The sequence below is a fragment of the Barbus barbus genome (genome assembly GCF_936440315.1).
Source record: "Barbus barbus genome assembly, chromosome: 45".
NCBI lineage: Eukaryota > Metazoa > Chordata > Actinopteri > Cypriniformes > Cyprinidae > Barbus > Barbus barbus.
In genome coordinates this window covers 8,339,084-8,360,581 of record NC_136723.1, presented here as the reverse complement: position 1 = coordinate 8,360,581, position 21,498 = coordinate 8,339,084, and the positions used below count along the sequence as shown (strand labels likewise).

At 36.7% G+C, this 21,498-nt stretch overlaps 2 protein-coding genes across 2 annotated transcripts in view; both read left to right on the top strand.

The window, feature by feature from the left end:
• The first annotated feature begins 841 nt into the window (after positions 1-841).
• Positions 842-4,944, top strand: LOC306864313 (DNA repair protein RAD51 homolog 3-like). Its single transcript, XM_079408259.1, has 9 exons — positions 842-907; positions 1,032-1,266; positions 1,414-1,571; positions 1,759-1,892; positions 2,001-2,132; positions 2,919-2,985; positions 3,075-3,135; positions 3,689-3,749; positions 4,440-4,944. The coding sequence occupies exons 2-9, from the start codon at positions 1,073-1,075 to the stop codon at positions 4,551-4,553; spliced, it is 921 nt and encodes a 306-aa protein (XP_079264385.1). The 5' UTR covers positions 842-907; positions 1,032-1,072; the 3' UTR covers positions 4,554-4,944.
• Positions 4,945-10,962: 6,018 nt separating this feature from the next.
• LOC306863990 (protein phosphatase 1E-like) overlaps positions 10,963-21,498 on the top strand; it is a 51,311-nt gene continuing 40,775 nt past the window's right edge. Inside the window, exon 1 of the mRNA XM_079407635.1 lies at positions 10,963-11,256. Coding sequence (XP_079263761.1) covers positions 11,075-11,256 — 182 coding nt within the window. The 5' untranslated portion in view covers positions 10,963-11,074. The remainder of the gene's footprint in view (positions 11,257-21,498) is intronic.

Here is a 21,498-nt window from a genome sequence, read left to right as displayed (position 1 = left end):
TTGCTATGTACTTGTCAACATTCGTCTTTTATTATGATTGCATGCATAATATAAACAATACAAAAAGAAATGTATATAATCAACGGCATTTTACAAAGTGAGTTACATAACAATAAATGCAAACAATAATTAAAGCGTATGTAGTATATAAAGTATATAAGTAAAATAAAACAATAACGATTATGATAATATGTAATCAAATTATTATGCTAAATTCGTATTATTCCGTATATAATAGTAATAAAATGCAATAATAATAATAAATGGAGGCATTCAATAATTTTATAGCATGCTTTCTCTTTCTCTATCCCACGGCTCTTAACTATATAACTATATCATTTTTACCAGTGTTGAGAAGGTTACTTTGCAAATGTAATAGGTTACAGATTACAAGTTACCTTATTTAGAATATAATAAGTAGTGTAACTATATCAATTACTTTATTAAAGTAGTGTAACTAATTACATTTTTTTACTTTTTGATTACTTCTCTAAATTTAAATTTCTAAATTTTGCTAAACTGATCATCATTTTGAAACATTTAAAGCAGGCAGGATTAGGGTTCGTCCTGATGGTGTCTCAATGCAATTTGGGAAATAAATAAATCATGTTTGCATGCATGTGAAAATATTCAGATGTATCCCCCTTTAACATTTTCATAAGTAACTGTAATTTATTTACACATTTTTTTCTCAGTAACTGTAACTTTTGTAAGTAAATTACTTAATTCCGTTACATGTAACTAGTTACTCCCCAACACTGCATCTTACATGCAAAAAAATAAACTGAGTATAATCGTGAACTTAAATGCGTCAATGGCGTCGTCTTGGGACTTTTATTTTGAAGAGAATTTTCCCACTCCGCGTCGTTTCCTGTTTTGGAGGAGTATGAAAGGGAAGAAAAAACATGTAAAGAAACATAAGTCCTCTTGTTTATACTTCGTGTTTAAAAGTTTTGATTTCATAAAATATTCTTTCGATAGTACATTCTTCAAAGAGTGACTTTGAACATCCGTGCTTGTTTCGTTCACAGAAGCAGGTATCTCACAGGAGGAGGCAGTGGAGGTGCTGCAGATGTTGAGGGATGATGGCCAGCAGAGGGCAGCAACAGAGAGCCTAACAGCTCTGGATCACCTGCACCAGGAGCAGGCTGTGGGGAGCATTGTGACATTCTGCTCAGCCCTGGATGATGCCCTCGGAGGGGGTGTTCCTGTGGGAAAGACCACCGAGATCTGCGGGGCCCCTGGTGTTGGAAAGACTCAGCTGTGGTATGGAAGTGGATTATAAGATGTATAGTGCATCCTAAATTCAACTTCTTGATAATATGTGCCACATATATTTCAAAAGTGCGATGTGCTCTAAAGAAGTCTTCAGGATTTTCATAAAAGAGATGTTTTTTTTTTTTCATTTTAAAGCATGCAGCTGGCTGTGGATGTGCAGATCCCTGTGTGTTTTGGAGGTCTGGGAGGAAAGGCACTGTATATAGACACCGAAGGGAGTTTCTTAGTGCAGCGGGTTACTGATATTGCAGAGCCAGCCGTGCAGCGCTGCACTCTCCTGGCAGAGGATACAGGTCTGATTTCAGTATTTAAGATAAGTTGGGATGTCTAAATGTACGCATATTCAGAAAAAAAATACTTAATGAGCTCTCCACGCCTAATATTGTTCAACTTTACCTGTAGTTTCATGCACGTTTGAATTCATTTATGAGACACAAAATGTATAATTGTCAAATAATCTGTCTTTGCTTTTCCTCCTAGAACAGAGACAGGCTTTAGAGGAACTTACTGTCGAGAAGATCCTCTCAAACCTCTTCTTGGTCCGTTGCCATGACTATGTAGAGCTGTTAGCTGAGGTTTACCTCCTACCTGACTTCCTTTCTGAGCATCCCGAGGTGAAAATGAGTAATCGGGACCGCTGCTAAGGACATCTCTTTCAGCAGTGTGATATTACAGTACTGCTAATTACATGCTTATAAATAACATGTATCTACCCATCACAGGTGAGGTTAGTAGTGATTGACAGCATCGCCTTCCCATTCCGGCATGACTTTGAGGATCTTTCTCAGAGGACTCGTCTCCTAAATGGCCTTGCCCAGCAGCTCATTCAACTAGCAACACAACATAGTGTAGCGGTACTCAGCAAATCTCACTACTGAAACAAAGAATAATGGATAGCAGACAAATCTATTTAATTATTTAATTATTTTATTTTTTTTGCAGAATACTTATGCATGTGTGTGTGTGTGTGTGTGTGTATGAGAGAGAGAGCGATCGATCAGGATATTTGATTAGGATATACAGTAGCCAACATTTGAAGTGGATCAAAACCTTTCATAAAATTTGTCCTAAAACCAAAACAATACCCGTTCTTGTCTTAGGACAACTTTGATGAATTTTTTGATCCACTTCAAATGTTGACTACTGTATATAAGATTTGATTAATTGTTTTTGCAGAATACTAACATTTGTGTAAATTATTAATAATAACAATAATTAAATAAAAATAAAATCATATTTGTTAAAAACAAATATTACAAATATAAACAACATAAGCATGTATTATTTCAGCTGGTTGCCAGGGCAATATTTCCCATCTTCGTTTAATTTACTTTGTAATTTAATTAATTTAAGTACCAACTAACTAATATTAAATAAAAATGAATAAAAAATTATAGAAACTATATCAGCAAAAAAAAAAAAAACTCAAAAAAATTATCAACAAAATACAACAAAAATGCAATAACTTTTAAATGAAGTAAAAATAGAAAATATAAATTAAAATGTAATTGAATATATAATATTTACAGAAACTAATAGCATATCAGTAATACTAAAATACCACTGGTATTATTAATTATAATACATACATATATTTTTTTTATAAAAAATAATTGTATTTGGTTACCATGTGCTCTTAGGTTGTTTTGACCAATCAGATGACGACAAGAATTTCAGATGGCCAATCTAAGCTGGTTCCTGCATTAGGTAGGACATAACATATACGAATGCATCCATGAAGTGTTTTTTTTTTTACATATTCACCAACAGAATAACAATTAAAATTCACACTTCAGGTGAGAGTTGGGGTTATGCTGCGACGCAGAGGCTCATCCTCCACTGGGAGGGACTGCGAAGGTAAACACAAACACTTTTAATTTGCTAATTGTGTGGGAAGGTGTTTATTGTGTTTTTATGCTGGATTTAGTCTTTTAAGTCCACTCAACCTGACACAGCAAAATGTGGCTTTAGAAAATAGAAGCCAACATCTGTGGGGTTCTCAGCCAAATGTGTATTCTGGAGAGAGAGAGAGAGCGAGAGTATGTTGCATAAACTCTTTACCCTTCACCTCCGTGGGTGATGGAATGAATCACTTTGAACAAGTAGCTTGCTTTGCCTTTTGTAGCCAGACCTTATTCATAATGCATCCTGCATACCTGCTAGTCTATTACTCTGTAGCAGCAGGCAGCAGAGGCACAGAGAGCATCTCCATCTTGCTTTCTCGTCTCTTGCCATAAAGTTGAAGGTCTTCCCGCTGGCTGTACAGTTCAGCCTCCCTGCATTTGAATTGCCGCAGACCCTCTTGCTTTTTAAACCGAGCAGACAAGGTCAGAGAGGGAGAGAATGTGCACTCTGCAATGAAAAAAACAAGGCATTTTATGCTTTTCTCCACTGTCTACTCTGTGTTTAGGCTCATCTCCCTGTACAAGTCCCCAAGTCAAATGGAAGCCACCGTTCAATATCTAATCACAGTAAGTTCAACAGTGGGAAAGATACAAGGAAAATATATGTATATGTAATGTAAGGAAAATGTATAAAGGTATATCACAAGAGTGTGTCTGTACATATAATACTATGTCTGTATATACATACATATATTTCCTTACATTTCTCCTTATACATTTATATATAGATATACATTATGTGTATATATATATATATATATATATATATATATATATATATATATATACATACACACACACTACTGTTATTTTAGATTATTGATATACTATAACAGTGTTTGTTTTAATTTTATTTTTAATTTTGATTTTATATTTTCTGTTTTCACTTTAATTTGAAAGTTTTAGTAATTCTGTTGTGTTTTTGATATTTCTAATTTAAATATGTCTAATATTTGAACATGCCTTTTTATTAATTTCTATTTGTTTTTATTTATTAGTTGTAGTTTAATTTTAGTTAGTACTTTTTAATTAAAGTTTTTTAATATTTTATTTTATTTCGGTTAACATTTATTTTAAGTACTCAACATTTTAAAGGTTTTAATTTTAGTTACATATAATAACCCTGATATAAACACACACACATATATATATATACACATATATATACATATATATATATATATATATATATATATATATATACACATACATATATATATACATATATATATATAATATATTTGTGATCTTTCACAGGTCCAGGGTTTTAGGGATGCCCCAGATGAACCCAGAACTACTACTGCTTCATCTGCAGTCTCATCTCCTTCGGGAAACCACAGCAAACGCCCTCGAATGGAGGATCTGTCTTGAGGATGTATTGCAGACCATTTCGCTTTTCAAAGCAGTAGGAAGCCACTTCAAAACTCGAGAAATGTGCTGAGAGAAAAACAAAACATCATAGCAGGAATGTACAGATATGTATATATTATTTAAAAACACAATTAAGGACGATTAGTTCTTAGATTATTATTGAATAAATGATAGTATATTAATTGTTTGTGGTATTAGTGGATCAATTAGTGTAGCCAATATACATTTTCCACCAGTCAATCAGACAATGTTAAAATTTAGGTGGAAACACTGAAGATGCAAACCTATTCCAAAGTGACCCAAACTTTCCAACTTCAATTGTTTGATGGACCAGGTTAAAGACCGCATATTTATGAAAAATATTAAAGCTATTCTTTGTTCAATAATGTCCAATACTTGGCTAATATTCTGTATTTAATATATGCTAAATTGTTTTTGTGTCGCTTCAAGTGCTGGTGATTAGTCAAACTAATTGACAATCGACAGTCGTTAATCATGTCACCTAATTCACACAGGCCCAAACTTTGTGCCATAATGTGCAATTAACTAAATTTGGAATAGTGTATTGAATAATTTGGCCCTAATGAACACGGTGAGAAGGTTTTGTTGTGTTGCACAGGTCACATCAGAATGACTTTCTGCCATGATTTATGCATGAGTGACAGTATAGAGATAAAGAGTTTACCGCTCACATTCACCTCCAAGTAACATTAATAACTTAGCTGCAGATTGTGCCGGATCAATATCAGTATATCATCCACTCCCAGCATATATGTGTGAGGTTCATCACTTTAATTGAATTATGCACTGGGAAGCCAGCATTACATCAGCACAAAGATAAAATATGAGCACTTCACCTGATATTTCCTTGGCTGGCAATGGATAGTTGAGACACCCGGCAGAAGAACTGACTTAAACACTTTATGTTCATGTGGGAAGAAGGGGACATTGGGTACTAGATAGATGTTTTTAACCTCCATGTTAGACACATGAACAGATCACGATTGAAGAACTGCCTGAGACGGAGAGCTGGACTAATTGGTTTACATAATTTGTCAGGGCTGGTTTAAGATGGGTGACAGTCTGGATGTGTCCTAACAGGCTCTTAGCCTCAGGCTTTCTCAGGTGAGGAGGAAAGTACACTGGGTATTCCTGCACTGCTGTGTTATCCAGTCACTGCATCACACATCGCTTTACCTTAAGACTTATAATTTTGAAGATGAATATGACAGGTTACTAGCTGACTGAATACAGTTTCAGATTGCTCTATACAGGCAAGGCTACTTTGCTGTTCTTTACAAATATGCACTATGGTAACCAGTTTCAAAATATCATTACTCATTTTAAAAGCTTTCACAATTTTTCTGTCATTTTCGTTACCTAGCAATAACTGTGGTAACTTTGATATTTTGCAGGAAACTGGTTACCTTACAATTTCGAAAAGGTTAATACCGAGTTGGATATTATCATAGAACCCCCAGTCATTTTAATAATGATAATTCTGAACTCAACAAATGTGGGTTCAGCTTCCCATGGTTCAGAAAGCTTTAAAAGTGTTTCTGTCATTTGAATTCCTCTGCAATAGCTGTAGTTGCTTAACTGTAATATGTTGTGTGAAAATATTTACACCAGTACATTTATGAAAGAGTTAATTTTTCCTTTTACATAATCTAGCAACCCCCCAGTTAAATAAACATGTTCTAAAACAAATAATCCTTCAAACTGCGTTAGAAGCTTGTACATTGTTTCCTGTCATTTTAATGTTTAATGGTTAATGATAGTATCTGGCAGTCCGCAGTTGAACTAACAATAATTAGTGTGAACTCAAATATGGGATCCCCTTTCGATAGTTAAAGATGCTTTCAAGGTTTTTTTTTTGTCATTTTTTTTTATGTCTCCGCAATAGCTGTAGCTGTCTAACTATAATATTTAGTTTGAACATACACTATAGGCTGATGCATTCTTGAAAGGGTTAATTTAGCTTTTAATATGATCTAGTAGCCCTGGCTGAACTAACAAGGCCTGTTCTAAAACCTGAGGCGCCGCGTAGGATTTAAATCAAACTTCGCTCAGAGTTTATATGTATGTGCAAGTGTTTATAGGTGTATATGCATGGATCAAGTGAATATGTATGTGCAAGTGTTTATAGGTGTATATGCATGGATCAAGTGAATATGTATGTGCGAGTGTTTATAGGTGTTTATGCATGGATCAAGTGAATATGTATGTGCGAGTGTTTATAGGTGTATATGCATGGATCAAGTGAATATGTATGTGCGAGTGTTTATAGGTGTTTATGCATGGATCAAGTGAATATGTATGTGCGAGTGTTTATAGGTGTATATGCATGGATCAAGTGAATATGTATGTGCGAGTGTTTATAGGTGTATATGCATGGATCAAGTGAATATGTATGTGCGAGTGTTTATAGGTGTATATGCATGGATCAAGTGAATATGTATGTGCGAGTGTTTATAGGTGTATATGCATGGATCAAGTGAATATGTATGTGCGAGTGTTTATAGGTGTATATGCATGGATCAAGTGAATATGTATGTGCGAGTGTTTATAGGTGTTTATGCATGGATCAAGTGAATATGTATGTGCGAGTGTTTATAGGTGTATATGCATGGATCAAGTGAATATGTATGTGCGAGTGTTTATAGGTGTATATGCATGGATCAAGTGAATATGTATGTGCGAGTGTTTATAGGTGTTTATGCATGGATCAAGTGAATATGTATGTGCGAGTGTTTATAGGTGTATATGCATGGATCAAGTGAATATGTATGTGCGAGTGTTTATAGGTGTATATGCATGGATCAAGTGAATATGTATGTGCGAGTGTTTATAGGTGTATATGCATGGATCAAGTGAATATGTATGTGCGAGTGTTTATAGGTGTATATGCATGGATCAAGTGAATATGTATGTGCGAGTGTTTATAGGTGTATATGCATGGATCAAGTGAATATGTATGTGCGAGTGTTTATAGGTGTTTATGCATGGATCAAGTGAATATGTATGTGCGAGTGTTTATAGGTGTTTATGCATGGATCAAGTGAATATGTATGTGCGAGTGTTTATAGGTGTTTATGCATGGATCAAGTGAATATGTATGTGCGAGTGTTTATAGGTGTATATGCATGGATCAAGTGAATATGTATGTGCGAGTGTTTATAGGTGTATATGCATGGATCAAGTGAATATGTATGTGCGAGTGTTTATAGGTGTATATGCATGGATCAAGTGAATATGTATGTGCGAGTGTTTATAGGTGTATATGCATGGATCAAGTGAATATGTATGTGCGAGTGTTTATAGGTGTTTATGCATGGATCAAGTGAATATGTATGTGCGAGTGTTTATAGGTGTTTATGCATGGATCAAGTGAATATGTATGTGCGAGTGTTTATAGGTGTTTATGCATGGATCAAGTGAATATGTATGTGCGAGTGTTTATAGGTGTATATGCATGGATCAAGTGAATATGTATGTGCGAGTGTTTATAGGTGTTTATGCATGGATCAAGTGAATATGTATATGCGAGTATGTATAGGTGTGTCTGCAGCCAGTTTATATGTATGTGCGTGTGTTGTTGTGGGTGTATATGCATGGATCAAGTTTATATGTATATGCAAGTTATTCACAAGTGTATATGCATTCATTACTAACATAATATGTATTGGCATGGATTTCATATTAGTGTGCACATGTATTTCATATATATATTTTGAACATCCAATAGTATACATGTATATGTGAGTAATTTATAGGTGTATATGCATGTGTTTTATGTATGTATTGATAAGCGAAGTTTGATTTAAATCCTACGTGGCGCCTCATAAAAACCACAATAAATATAGGATATCTTTTAAGCCAAGTAAGAAGCTTTTAGTTTAGTTTTTCTTTCTTGGAGTTAAATATAATATCTGGCAACCCACAGCTGAACTAACAAGCCTGGGAGCGGAACAGTTAATTCCCAGCGATGATGTGAAATCTACAACAGTTGTTATTTTTAGCTTAAGCTGTGATGTCCTATATACAGGCACACAGAGCATCACTTATCGAGTTTCTCTCTCATAAACATTCCCTCTAAGAGCTCTGTCGAAGTAAACCGTGGCCGTTTCGATTAAACGATTAAACATAATTGTTTCGTACGGCGTCTGAATCACAGTCTCGCAATAGATTACTAGTAGTAGCCTAATTAGATTTTAATAATAGCTTAATGTGTATCAAATTTCTGAGGGCTAGCCACCAGCTTTTCATAGTGACAGTTTTAAATGTATTAATATTGGGGCTATTAAGAATATTCACTGAGTAATTATTTCAGCTTTGGCAGAAAAAGGTAATGATCCGTCTAAACAGCGAGATAACGTTGAAACTGACAAATAAGGACCTTGCTCTTAAAAATGCCGACAAAACCAAATCCATCTTTAAACATGACGCATAGGCTGCTTACGTCACAGGCGCTTTGCGTTTGGCCGACGTCATACTTGCACGCAGCTACGACACTGGAGCGCGCGTGAACTGGAAAGATAATTATACCAAAAATTTATATTCTCACACTATGACTGTTTTAAATATAGTCCAGCACGTATACCTTAGTAAACTTTTTACAATACACACATCCTCTTTTTGCGCATAGAGAAATACAGAACGCAGCCCGTGCAAAAATGCCTAGATTACATATGAAAAATAAAAAGGTACATTGAATAAAATATAAAAACATGAACTGCTAAATGAGAAAACAAAACGAGGTTTTTATGCCGTAGAATTGGCCTACCTATTATTTGAATTATTAAAGCTTTAATTACGTTTTTAAAAAATACTAAATGTATGTAACTGTTGATTAGGTTAAGATACTTTATCTATATATATATATATATATATACACAGTGGTGTGAAAAAGTGTTGGCCCCCTTCCTGGTTTTTAATTTTTTTGCATGTTTGTCTCACTTTTTGTTTCAGATCAAACAAATTTAAATATTAATCAAAGATAACACAAGTAAACACAACATGCAGTTTTTGAATGAAGTTTTTTTATTATGAAGGGAAAACAAAACCCAAACTCACATGGCCCTGTGTGAAAAAGTGCTTGCCCCCTAAACCTAATAACTGGGCCACCCTTAGCAGCAACAACTGCAATCAAGCGTTTGCGATAACTTGCAATGAGTCTGTTACAGCGCTGTGGAGGAATTTTGGCCCACTCATCTTGGCAGAATTGTTGTAATTCAGCCACATTGGAGGGTTTTCGAGCATGAACCGCCTTTTTAAGGTCATGCCACAGCATCTCAATCAGATTCAGGTCAGGACTTTGACTAGGCCACTCCAGTGTCTTCATTTTGTTTTTCTTCAGCCATTCAGAGGTGGATTTGCTGGTGTGTTTTGGATCATTGTCCTCCTGCAGAACCCAAGTTCGCTTCAGCTTGAGGTCACGAACAGATGGCCGGACAGTGTCCTTCAGGATTTTTTGGTAGACCGCTGAATTCATGGTTCCATTTATCACAGCAAGTCTTCCAGGTCCTGAAGCAGCAAAACAGCCCCAGACCATCACACTACTACCACCACCATATTTTACTGTTGGTAAACACTTTTTCACACAGGGCCATGTGGGTTTGCATTTTGTTTTCCCTTCATAATAATAAACTTCATTCAAAAACTTCATGTTGTGTTTACTTGTGTTGTCTTTGATTAATATTTAAATTAGTTTGATGATCTGAAACATTAAAGTGTGACAAACATGCAAAAAACAAAAAATCAGGAGGTGGGGCCAACACTTTTTCACACCACTGTATACATATATATATATAGATATATATAAACATTTTTTTAAAGTATTAGCTCTGAAAAATAATGTAACTGCTGTTTATGTGGTCAGTCAACTCTGGAATTTTATACTTTTTTAAAACTCATTTAATCTCTGAATTTTCCCCTTTACTTGGAAACGTGTAGGCATTTGCTCCTCGGATTTCCAAAACAAACTTGCCTTTTCTAAAATAATTTATTATTATTATTAGGCTATTTTTCTAGTCACACCTGTAACTGGTGGGAAACTACAGAGGGGCTCCCATGATTTACATAAGTCAGAAATACCTGAATAATACATTAATAATAGACCGTTCAAACATTATATATCAAACATAAGTATGTCTGTATTATGATGCTTCCATACAGAATGAAACCGCTCGTGTCACGTGACTATTTACACCATGTGTATTAAAAGTGTTATGCAAAATAGGCTACATCATCAGTTTAGACCCTTTAAAGTCAAAAGTAAATTTCCGTCATAAATATACGGGATTAAATGGGTTAATTGTAATTCGTTCACCCCCTCCTCCTCTCCTCTCCATGCCCCGCCCCCGTGTGACGTCACGCACGTCTGTTGAGCGAATCCCTCTCCGTTCACGCGAGCGCGCGCCCTCCCCAACTCGCGCGACTCGCTCCAGCCTATGATTCAAAGTAGTGTAGACTTCTTGCCCGGCTTCAGCTGTCTCTGCTCTCTCCAGGAATGAGAAGCGATGGCCGGCTCTGCCAACGAGGAGAAAACCTTCAAGAGGTTCTTGGAGCTCTTCTTGCGGGAGATGAGGCCACCTCTCCAGGAGGACGTACCTCCACCTATGCGCCCCTTGACGGACCTGATCTCGGAGTACGAGGTGGAGGGGGAATGTCTCGACCTGTGTCTCCAGCACCTGTGTAAATAGTTAAGTACCGATGCACCTTTGCGCTTCATTTATTTCACTCACTATGCGCGTGTTTTAGGTTTGTAAACATTAAAGCGCGCAAGGATAAAAACATGAGGGCGAAGGACAAAAGGAAACTAATTCCTGCTCCTGTGTTCATGCAGCTGAAGTAACCTGCAGTTATTTGCGTGTTTGTGGATGAGAAGCACGGTGTTATAATTCGTTTAGGGAACCTAACAGTTTAAGAATGTTTCGTACATTTCAACGCTTAAATGTTTGGTCTGGCCACTTCAAAGATGAAATAAGAGCATTTCCAAATTGGTAATAGTTCATGTGCACCGCCAAGATATCGCTGTGTGTTGAAGTCTACAGTTGTGGCAATAATTTTAATCGTAATAATTATATTTTTATTATTACTTTGTTTCATTATACTATTGATATTATTACAATGGTAGCAATAACCGAAATACAAGAAACTGAAAAAATAACAACTATTAAAGTCATTCTGATATGAAAATAATTTTCACATTTTTATTACAAATGCAAGCAGATTTTGCTGAATAGGCTACACCAGGGATAGGCAATTTCGGTCCTGGAGGGCCACTGTCCTGCAGAGTTCGTCCCCAACCCTAATCAAACACACCTGAAGAAGCTAATCAATGTCTTCAAGATCACTAGAAAGTTACAGGCAGGTGTGTTTGATTAGGGTTGGAGAGGAACTCTGCAGGACAGTGGCCCTCCAGGACCGAAGTTGCCTATCCCTGGGATACACCCTCCGTTCTCCAATGACCCCCTTTAGTCCTCTGATGGGGTGCGAGCTCCGGTATTCCCCATATTTGCGCAGCGCTTCACTATAATCATTTTGACGCTACCATTTCCTTTGTGATAAATTGTTATCGATATGTTTTGATCTGAGCGAGCATACAAGCATCCATGTCGCCTGTATCAAGTCGATGAGAAAACTGAGCTTTTGATTCCATGCATGTTTCATGCACACAGTTACCTTTTACTCTCAAGATGTCGGCAGCTGTGTGCGCCATCGCCATATGCCGCGACGCACCTGTCTGCACAGCTTCATATACATTCAGCGCGAGCAGCCGAGAGTAGTGTAGCGAGCGGTGTGGTATCGCGGTGTTCTGGGCGAGATCTGTGGGAAGGGGTTACGTTTGATAAACTACGTCATTGGCTTGCTATAAATAGCCCATTCAAACCTTTGAGCATGAAATACTCACATCTAATGGGTCTAGTGATCAATGGCTGCGCAAATGCCCAAATAGCTGCACGCTTCCTGAGTCAGGTTGTTTCAGCTGTGCTTTATTGATTTTTAGTTCGTCTGTATCTATTTTCTGACTGTAATATATATTTTGCATAAGTGTTTACTTTTTTCTGGCTTGTGTTTTTCTGGGAGAGTAGAGGATTTCAGTGCCTTAGCTGTCACAGATATGAATTGTAAGGTGAATATTCTTAATATGATTGGATATTGATAATAAATCGACTATCCTGAATGTTATTTGAGACTGACAATATGAATATTCAAAGAAATATTAGACACTGATTATAATCAGAATATTCGGAATATTATTTGGCATTGATGGTATGAATATTCTAAGAAATATTAGACATTGATTATAATTGCAATACTCCAAATATTATTGGACAGTGATTATATTCTGAATATTATTTGACATTGAAATGAATATTGAGAATTATTAGAAATGTATTATAATTTGAATACTCTGAATTAATTATGAACTGAATATTCGGAATAAATTTGAAAAAAATATAAAAAAAAATATATATATATATATTAGACATGAAGTATAATCTGGATGTTATTAGACATTGATTATAATCTCAGTATTCTGAATATTATTATTTAAATTTGAATGATTAAATATTGATTATATTTAAATATTCAGAATTGATTATGAATATTCTTAATATTATTGGACATCTATAATATATGTGTACTATTAGACATGGTTTATAAGAATATTCAGATTAGTGGTCAATCAATAGCCCTATTCGCACGGATGAGTCAACTCTAGTCAACTGTAATAATTGCGAAGCTCGTCTGTGATCATAATCCCGTGTGAATCGGCCACATTTTTTAAGTAAAAATTCCCAAAATTGCATATTTCACTGAACACCTTGGTCCTGTGGTAATATTAGTCCTGTAACTCTGTGATTTGGCAGGGTCGTGTATTATTGTTTTTCAAGGTTTATATTTCCTGTGCGCATTTTTATCGATCTTTTGTGAAGAATGTAAGTTGGAGTGTTTTGATTAGTATTTTGGTTGCTGGGTTATATCGCTATACACCATAAAACAATACAATTTGCAGAAAGAGAAAGCTAAAAACCATCAGTAGAGCAAAAACAAAAGAATGATCAGATGGAGATGGATGATATGTATATCAGCATGTGGTAAGGAATATATAATGTTACGCAAAGCCTACATCATATCCAGGAGATAAGACAGTAAATTTGAGTAAAATCACAGTGTGATGCCATGTGAATGCACCACACGAAATTCAGATGTGGAAGGTAATTTCTAAATCACACAGGGTCCTCAGATAGTATTTGCTTACATCCTTTAATGCATTTGCTCAACCAGCTCATATTTTACCCAGCCTTTACAGCTCTACGCTGTGTTTGTATCTGACAAACTTTGACCACCTCACAAAGAGGTCATTGTTTTCTGAGTTTGAATTTCATTCAAATGTCAGCAACAGGCTGGCACGGCCTGCTGTGGAGAATCCCTTTTGCTCTGGCACAAACAAACACACAAATACAGTCTTTCTGAGAATCACAGAGCTATTTCCCCACTCAGATTTTTGCAGTGCTCAATAACCTAATTTCTGTGAAGATGCTCAGATGTCAAGGTTTATTCTAGGTTACTGACCCTGACTAATATCTGATCCCCAGGAGAGTGTTATATGGTCATTTCGCCTGAGGTGGATGGATATTTGCCGTTTGTCTGACAGTGACCTTAAAGGGGACCTATTATGCAAAAATGACTTTTATAAGGTATTTGAACACAGTTGTGTGGCCGCAGTGTGTGAAACAACCAGCCTATAATGGTAAAAATCCACCACCTCATTTTTTTATAATCTAAAAAAAAGAACGAGCAGTTTCAGATTTTCCCTCTGTTCATGTCACCGAGGGGAAAAGTCCCGCCCATTTGTGATGCTTGCCTATAAGCATAGACACAGTGAGAGTGAGAAACGGCAGTCCGACTCCGCCATTACTGATTACTTGCTGTAGCTGCTGTCAGCGCGAAAGAGGCATTTCAGGTGTTGTGTTTTGGGTTGCACTAACAAACATAGGAGTCTCCATAGACTCCCTCCATCTGAGCCACTGAGGACACTGTGGTCAAGTTTCATTGTCTAAGGAAATGTCCCAGAAAAAATCGGTAAAGTCCCCAATACATGTAGGGATCAATATCAAAGCTCCGTGTGCAAATGTCAGCTCCAGACAAAGTAAGTACCACGCGTTTGTTTTCCAAATTACTGAAGGTCTGGAATTTATGGTAGCTTTCATTGGCCAAGGCCCGCCCATGAGGCCGTTTGACCGACATGTCAAACAACCAATCACAGTTCGTTTCGTTCAGCGTTACATTTCGGGGCGTGGAATTGTTGCCACAATAACAGTGTTTGAAACTCTCTGATGTATTTTAAAGATTCTATGCCGCAAACTTTAAATATTTCACGTACTTTTGCAAATCCAGCGTTTATTTGATCCTGATAAGCATTTGTCGTCATGGTTGTAAACACGATGGCTTTCTTCTTTCGTGAGGGGGTTTGGCGCCACGGCATCTTTGTTTCCAGGTGGAACGTTAAAGAATGCGACACGCACGTCTCCCGGAAATCCTGTATAATTCAACCAATCTGACGACGACTTCACTCCTGAAGTGTTTCCAGATAAGTGTGCCATATGCATCAGACGTTTAGCCACCGTTCCATGGGCGTGACAGTCTGAGGCTGAGACTATCAGATGACTGACTTTTAAACAGAGTACGTTTTCTGTAACAGGCTTGTATTAATGGTGGAATGTTTATTTGCAAAGGCTAGCACTGCTAATGCCGAAGCTTGAGCTCTTGAAGCTCCGGCCTCTTCTCCGGGAGCAACAGCTCATTTGCATTAAAGCAACATACTCCAAATCAGTGCGTTTGGGCTCATACCCTAAAACTGGCAATTTTAACAAGCTATAAAAAATGATCTGTGGGGTATTTTGAGCTAAAACTTCACATACACACTCTGGGGATATCAGAGACTTATTTTATAATCTTGTAAAAAGGAGCATAATAGGTCCGCTTTAAAGTGAAAAAGATTGATTTAAACTTTTGGTGCCCGAATGCATAATTATTTTGTCAAACCACAGTTAGAGTGGAATACAAATTTGTGAAATAATGCATATAAACCAGAGTAATCATCTTTTGTTTAGCCATCAGTTTATTTTTGTTCTAAACCGAGGCTTGCTCGCTTCACTTACTTCAGGACTGAAGCTTCTGCTGTCTGCGTGGTGATTCAGCTGAACGTGTGATTATTTTGTCGCTGGGTTGAAGATCTAATAATAGTCCTAGGAGAAAAGTGGAGATCCCCTTTGTTCTGCTCCCTCTAGAGTGCGGGGAGAGGGTGGCTGGGTGTGTATGTGTGGAAAGGAGAAGAAGAAAAAGAGAAGCAAAAATTGATAGGGGAGGTTGGTGACGGCACGGTGAATAAGCTTCGTTACAAATCCAGAGCTCTGATGATGGTGGCAACCTACCAGTGGTGTGACATTTCTGACGTAGGAAGAATGCAGGGTATCATTCAATAAGAGCCAATCGATAGAGAAATAGTGACTCAGACGGACCTCTACACATGAGGTTCATTACTTTGACTTTGACATCCTTCTTGAAGGTCTGTTTTCCAATATTGTAATACGGTTTTCATAAACTCAACAGTTTTTGTTTTAGCACCCAGATTTTTCATTGTATGTATTGTAGGCTGTGCATTTTATTTTATTACCCTGCAGCCGCTCAATGATGGAATTCAAAGTAACATCACTTATTTTATTATTTTATTTGATCTTCACCATCAACAATTAATTTGAAAATGTGCTGTCTTAATTTTATTAGTTTTTTTTATTTTTAAATATTTAAAAAATTATATGGTTAGTGCTTAGTATTATTTACATTTTGCATTTTTTTCCCTTTTTTTCTGACACTCAAAACAATTCAAAATGCATAACGGCAGTATTTTAAGTAATATAGCGATTTCATTCGGCAGTATGTTAATTATCTCTCTCTAAATTCAAAATCAAGACGAACAGGAATACCCGTTCTATTTTAGTTGACAATAACATGATGTTATCTAACAGCCTGGTTTAGTTGTTGTGCGCTGATAAATGGGGATGTGTGGCGAATGTGAGGCTAAAAATGGAGGTTGGGAAGGGAGGTTGTTTCCTCCTCCTGTGGTGAGCAGGCCCTCCGAGCCAATGGGGAGTCCTGATAGACACTAATGGATAGAGGAACGCTCTCCTGAAGCTCATTAAACCCCCGTCTCTTGCAGCTGTAAACCACACACATACGGACGTACAATCTACATATAACAGACATGCATGCATACCCACGCACAAAAGATGTGCGACACACACACACAGCCCAAGGGAGCGCCTGTGGTAATGAAACAAACGGCACACTACACCACACAGCTGTGTTAAGATAGTATCAATGATGGAGGAAATATGTCGCAGAGGGGAGGATTTGCATGTTGTAGCATCATATGCGGCATTCACTCATCTGTGATGGCAGGAGTTTCCCTTTTTGTTGTCTTTTAGATTTCTTTTTTTGATCATTTAGGGTTGAGTGTTTTGGAGAATTTGAGCTCTGGTGCACAGAAAAGACATTTAAACATTGAATCACGTTGAATACACAGTAAGTAATGCACAGAGATATGATCATAAACCCCATTATAATATGGGATTTCACTTATAATCTAGCTTGTGTATATTTCTGAATTCAGAATTGTTTTGTTTTTTGAAAAAGCTTACAACATTGTGTTTGGTACAAATTATTTTTGGTTGAACTCTCTTTAACCGCTGTCCTCTCTTAAGTTCTTCATCAGTGTTTGATCAGCATCCGCATCGTATCGTTCTCTGATGTCTGGTCATGATAACATTGATCCAACAATTAAGGAAAACAAATAGATCTGTCAGCGTATTGTTTTTCCATGTGAGCAGACGATGTATCTGTGGCCAGGTGTTGTCTAGATGAAAGGATGCTATTTTTCATCTGGGTCAGTGTGGCCACGGGCGCCCTTGGCATGGCATTAGAGTATGGTTCCTCTTCAGACACACACTGACAGCAGCTGCGCTTCAGATGATCGCCGTAGCCCCTTCCCACTCCGATCACATCCAGACTTTCTTTTGTAGAGCTATAATCAGATTTAGATTTATTTCAAGCTCCGTAAAGTGTCTGTGTGCTGTCAAAAAAAAAAAAAAAATTATTTTATCTAAAAATGACATTATCTAACATAAACTAACAATGAGTAATGCATTTGTTACAGTATTTTTAAATTTAGTTTGTTACTTGTTAAGAGTTTATTTTAGCTCAACTCAGGTCTATTAAATAATATTACCAGATGCATCTTTTGATTTTAATCATGTATCTGCCAATTTTAAAATTGACCAACTAATGCTTAAGTATTTTTCATTAGTTCATGTTAACTAATGTTGCTAATTAATGAGTAAATTGACTAAATAAAATTTAATTGTAATATTGGGCATTAATTGTTATCACTCATACTAGAAAATAATTACTGGCTTATCGTATCGGCCACAATTTTTATATCAGTGCATCTGTCTGTCTGTCTATCTAACTGTCTATCATTGCAATAATTTGTACTTATTGCTCTGTCTGCAGATTGACATTTTTGTCTGTTGCACCCTTTTTCACATTTTTAGGACTCCTTGTCAAGATTAAAAGTAGTTTTTGAAGAGTAACCCAAGAATGCACGTTAAATATGTAGAGTTCGTTACTTGTCCATTGCATGCTCTGAAGTGCTCAGAATACCATCAGATCCTTGCAACGTTTTAAACCCCTGCGGCTCGCCTATTGCCTGTAATAGAATTTCATTGTCTGAGTAATAGCTCGCAGCTGAAACCACAAAACACAGTGAGGAATATTTGATCAATAAATCAATTCAGTTCATTGCCTCCCCTAGGCATCTAGGACCGTGTGTTCATCTCCTGTGATCAGACCTGACACTTAAGAGAAGCGAGTGTGGCTCCTCTCAGCTTGTTTTCATTTCAGCTGACGGCAGAATGAACTAGCCTCCGCTTCGACAGTCTATATGGACAAATTTAGAAAACTGCACAGGGACAAACAAGGCCGACAGCAGTGGCCAAGGAGAGAGAGAGAGCAAGAGAGACGCTCCTCAAGGATTCACAAGTCATTACTTATAAACCACCATTGGCATCCGTAGCTGTTATTTGCACTTCTGAATGATGTTTTCTGGGCCAGATATTAATTAGGACTCAACTTAAGGTCTTCTGTCTTTTTAGTTTTTTCCCTAAATGTGCCTCTTGGGAGGTCAGGAGTGGATAAGAGAGAGTTGAAGACCAGATTGTCTTGTCTTTTTTTCACTGTTCAGAGATCAGGGTGCTTCATCTCAAAGGGGACAGTGTGTACAATGCCAAAGATGTCCGTAAAACCGAATGATAAAAGCATTTTGAGAGCAAAAGATACTATTGTGATTCCATTGTGCATGTTATTTCAGATCTGCCTCCGAAATGTTTTTCCAGATTGGTGTTAGTGTAATGCGCTATAATACGTGTGTTTTCTTGGATTTCTCATCGCGTCAACAAGCTTTCATCTGTCCATCACAAACAAAAAAAAAACAGCACCTGTGCCAGGTTATGTAAGCCTTGTACCACACGAACCTGAGCGTTTATAGCGTTGTGCAACGTTCTCCTGACCGTAGAGCTGCCAGCAGCGTCTCCCTCACAGGTCCTCCAAGGTTGTATCTTCCTGCCTGTTTTTCATTTGTTTAAAAGAGGTCTGTCACCTCCTCTCAAACTGCTGGCTGGCTAATTGAATGGAAATATGATTGATTCCCCGCTTCTCCGCATTCGCAGAGCAATTAAGCTGAGTGGGTTGGACGGGGCTCGTTGTCATTCTGTTTGGTGCTGGCGCGCTCAGGTGCGCCGTGCAGTTCGCTGCACTTTCAAAAGGCAAAGTTCACCCTTTAAGAAGAGTAGTGGGTTTCAAATACCAAAGCTTTGAAACCTTTAATCAGGTATGGCATTTGGTAGAATCACTGTGGTGTCATTATGTTCTTTTCAAGAATTTTGCATTTTAAGTTCATTATATAGTACATTAGGGATATACAATGTTGACTAGTTGTCCAACAACTAACTAGTTATTTGGTGACATTTAGATTATTTATTTTTTTGTGTGTGTGTAGTATATTTATGGTTAGTGTCCCGACATTGAGAGAAAACACTCCTAGGAAAGTTAGTTAGTCTAGAGATGGATGATATATATTGGTAGCTTATATATAGATGATAATGGATATTTTGTCATGTAGCAGAAATTTAAAGGGATGGTGATAGTTTATAGGAAAGCTTAAGTCTTCAAAAGCTTTTCAAGAGCACATATTGGCATTAGTTACTGTATTAGTTACTATAGCAGATTTTTGTTTGTGCACAAAAATCATTCACTATATTAGATTGTGATGCCTAAATTTACTTTAATATTATACTATATGAACATTTTCCAGTTCGTATATAGATCTTTAAATTTTTGTCTTTTTAAAAAATGAAAATACTTTTAAAATACTTTTTAAAAGGATAGCAGTAAATTATGGCAAAAATGTAACCCAGTCATGTAGACATTCAGGCAAACCACTGTTTCTTATGCGCAAAGAAAGATTTTGATCTTTACCCTTCAGTTTGTTCCCCTCGCCTTTCTCTCTCATTCTTCCTCTTGATATTGTGCTGACCAGTCCTCTTGAGCAGGGCTCTCCTGGGATGGAAAACTACTTGCTGTGGTAATCCCTTAATCATCAGGCTGCCCCAGCGCCACATGGCTTGGCCTTCTCTATACCCTTTTTAAGCACAGGATCCCCCCAGCGCTGTCTTCCTTCAGGTCAGCTTCTGTAATAAAGGGCTTTGTTTATTTAGCCCGCCAGTGGAGAACACCGTTCATTTAACACTCTCAGAGATCTGCAGGGTCTAAATTGTCCCATTGCAATATCGTTGAGGTCAGAAGCGATAGTCATGCACACAGCATCCAGATTAGTGCTGGTCATTAGCAAGTACTTCTTCAGTGATTTAACAAAGCCACTCAAGGCTGTGTGTTAGAGTGATTTTACAACGGATGATGTTACAGACAGATGATATGCAGAGGATTAATGCACAATCTTGATATATGATAAAGGATATCAGTGTTCAATAAATGTAATTTATTAATAATAATCACAACAAAACAAAGCCCTAAATAATACAGTTCAACACATGGTAGATATTTGAGTAATGCCACTTCTTAAATAACAGAGATCTAACAGAATTAGCTAGAATTATTTTCCTTATTTTTCCTTTTTTGTCTCAAGCAAAGGCCCTGTTGGCCTCTTCTGTGAGCTTTATGCTTCTGCATGTACAAACATGTTAGTATTCAGCATAGAAATCCAAATTACGCTGTTAGATTATTGTTACTTCTTGGAGGTCTTAAAATAAGATGCATTACATGCTTTTCAAGTTCTAGATTTTCTGTTAATGCTAATGAGACACTTATATGAACTAAGCAGTGTTATTTTAGTATCATTATATACTATGGTATTTATTAATATATTGAATTAGCTTTTTATATTTTCAGTTTTCATTTGAACTTTAATTTAGTGATTTAATAGTAAGTTTAATTTTAGATTTGTCATTTTTGTTTTTAATAATTTTAGTACTTCAACTTGTTTCAAGTTCTTTCTAAAATGTATATTTTATTTTGTTTAGCAGAAAAGGGTTTTAATAGTTTTAGTTCTAGTTAAGAGTATCGCATACATTCTGTTGTTTTGCATTTGTGAAGTAAAGAATGGTGTTTGTTTTTGTGCTGAGATGCTGTCTTTAAATTGCTTTTTAAATGCCACTTTTGTTAAGCAAAATGCCAAAAACTGTAGGCACATTTAATCTCTCTTAATCCTGACACTTGATGTCTCCAATCTGGCTTTGAAAAATGAGTTTCCCTCCCAGCCTTTTTCTTCTTTTGCCTTCCCTTCTTTAGTTGCATTTTC

Bases quoted from the DNA above. Each gene is read 5' to 3' on its own strand.
- LOC306864313 (XM_079408259.1), top strand. From the start codon at position 1,073: ATGTTGAGGGATGATGGCCAGCAGAGGGCAGCAACAGAGAGCCTAACA. The intron at 2,986-3,074 runs GTAGGACATAAC...TTCACACTTCAG, and splicing joins TAAGCTGGTTCCTGCATTAG to GTGAGAGTTGGGGTTATGCT. The intron at 3,136-3,688 runs GTAAACACAAAC...CTCTGTGTTTAG, and splicing joins CACTGGGAGGGACTGCGAAG to GCTCATCTCCCTGTACAAGT.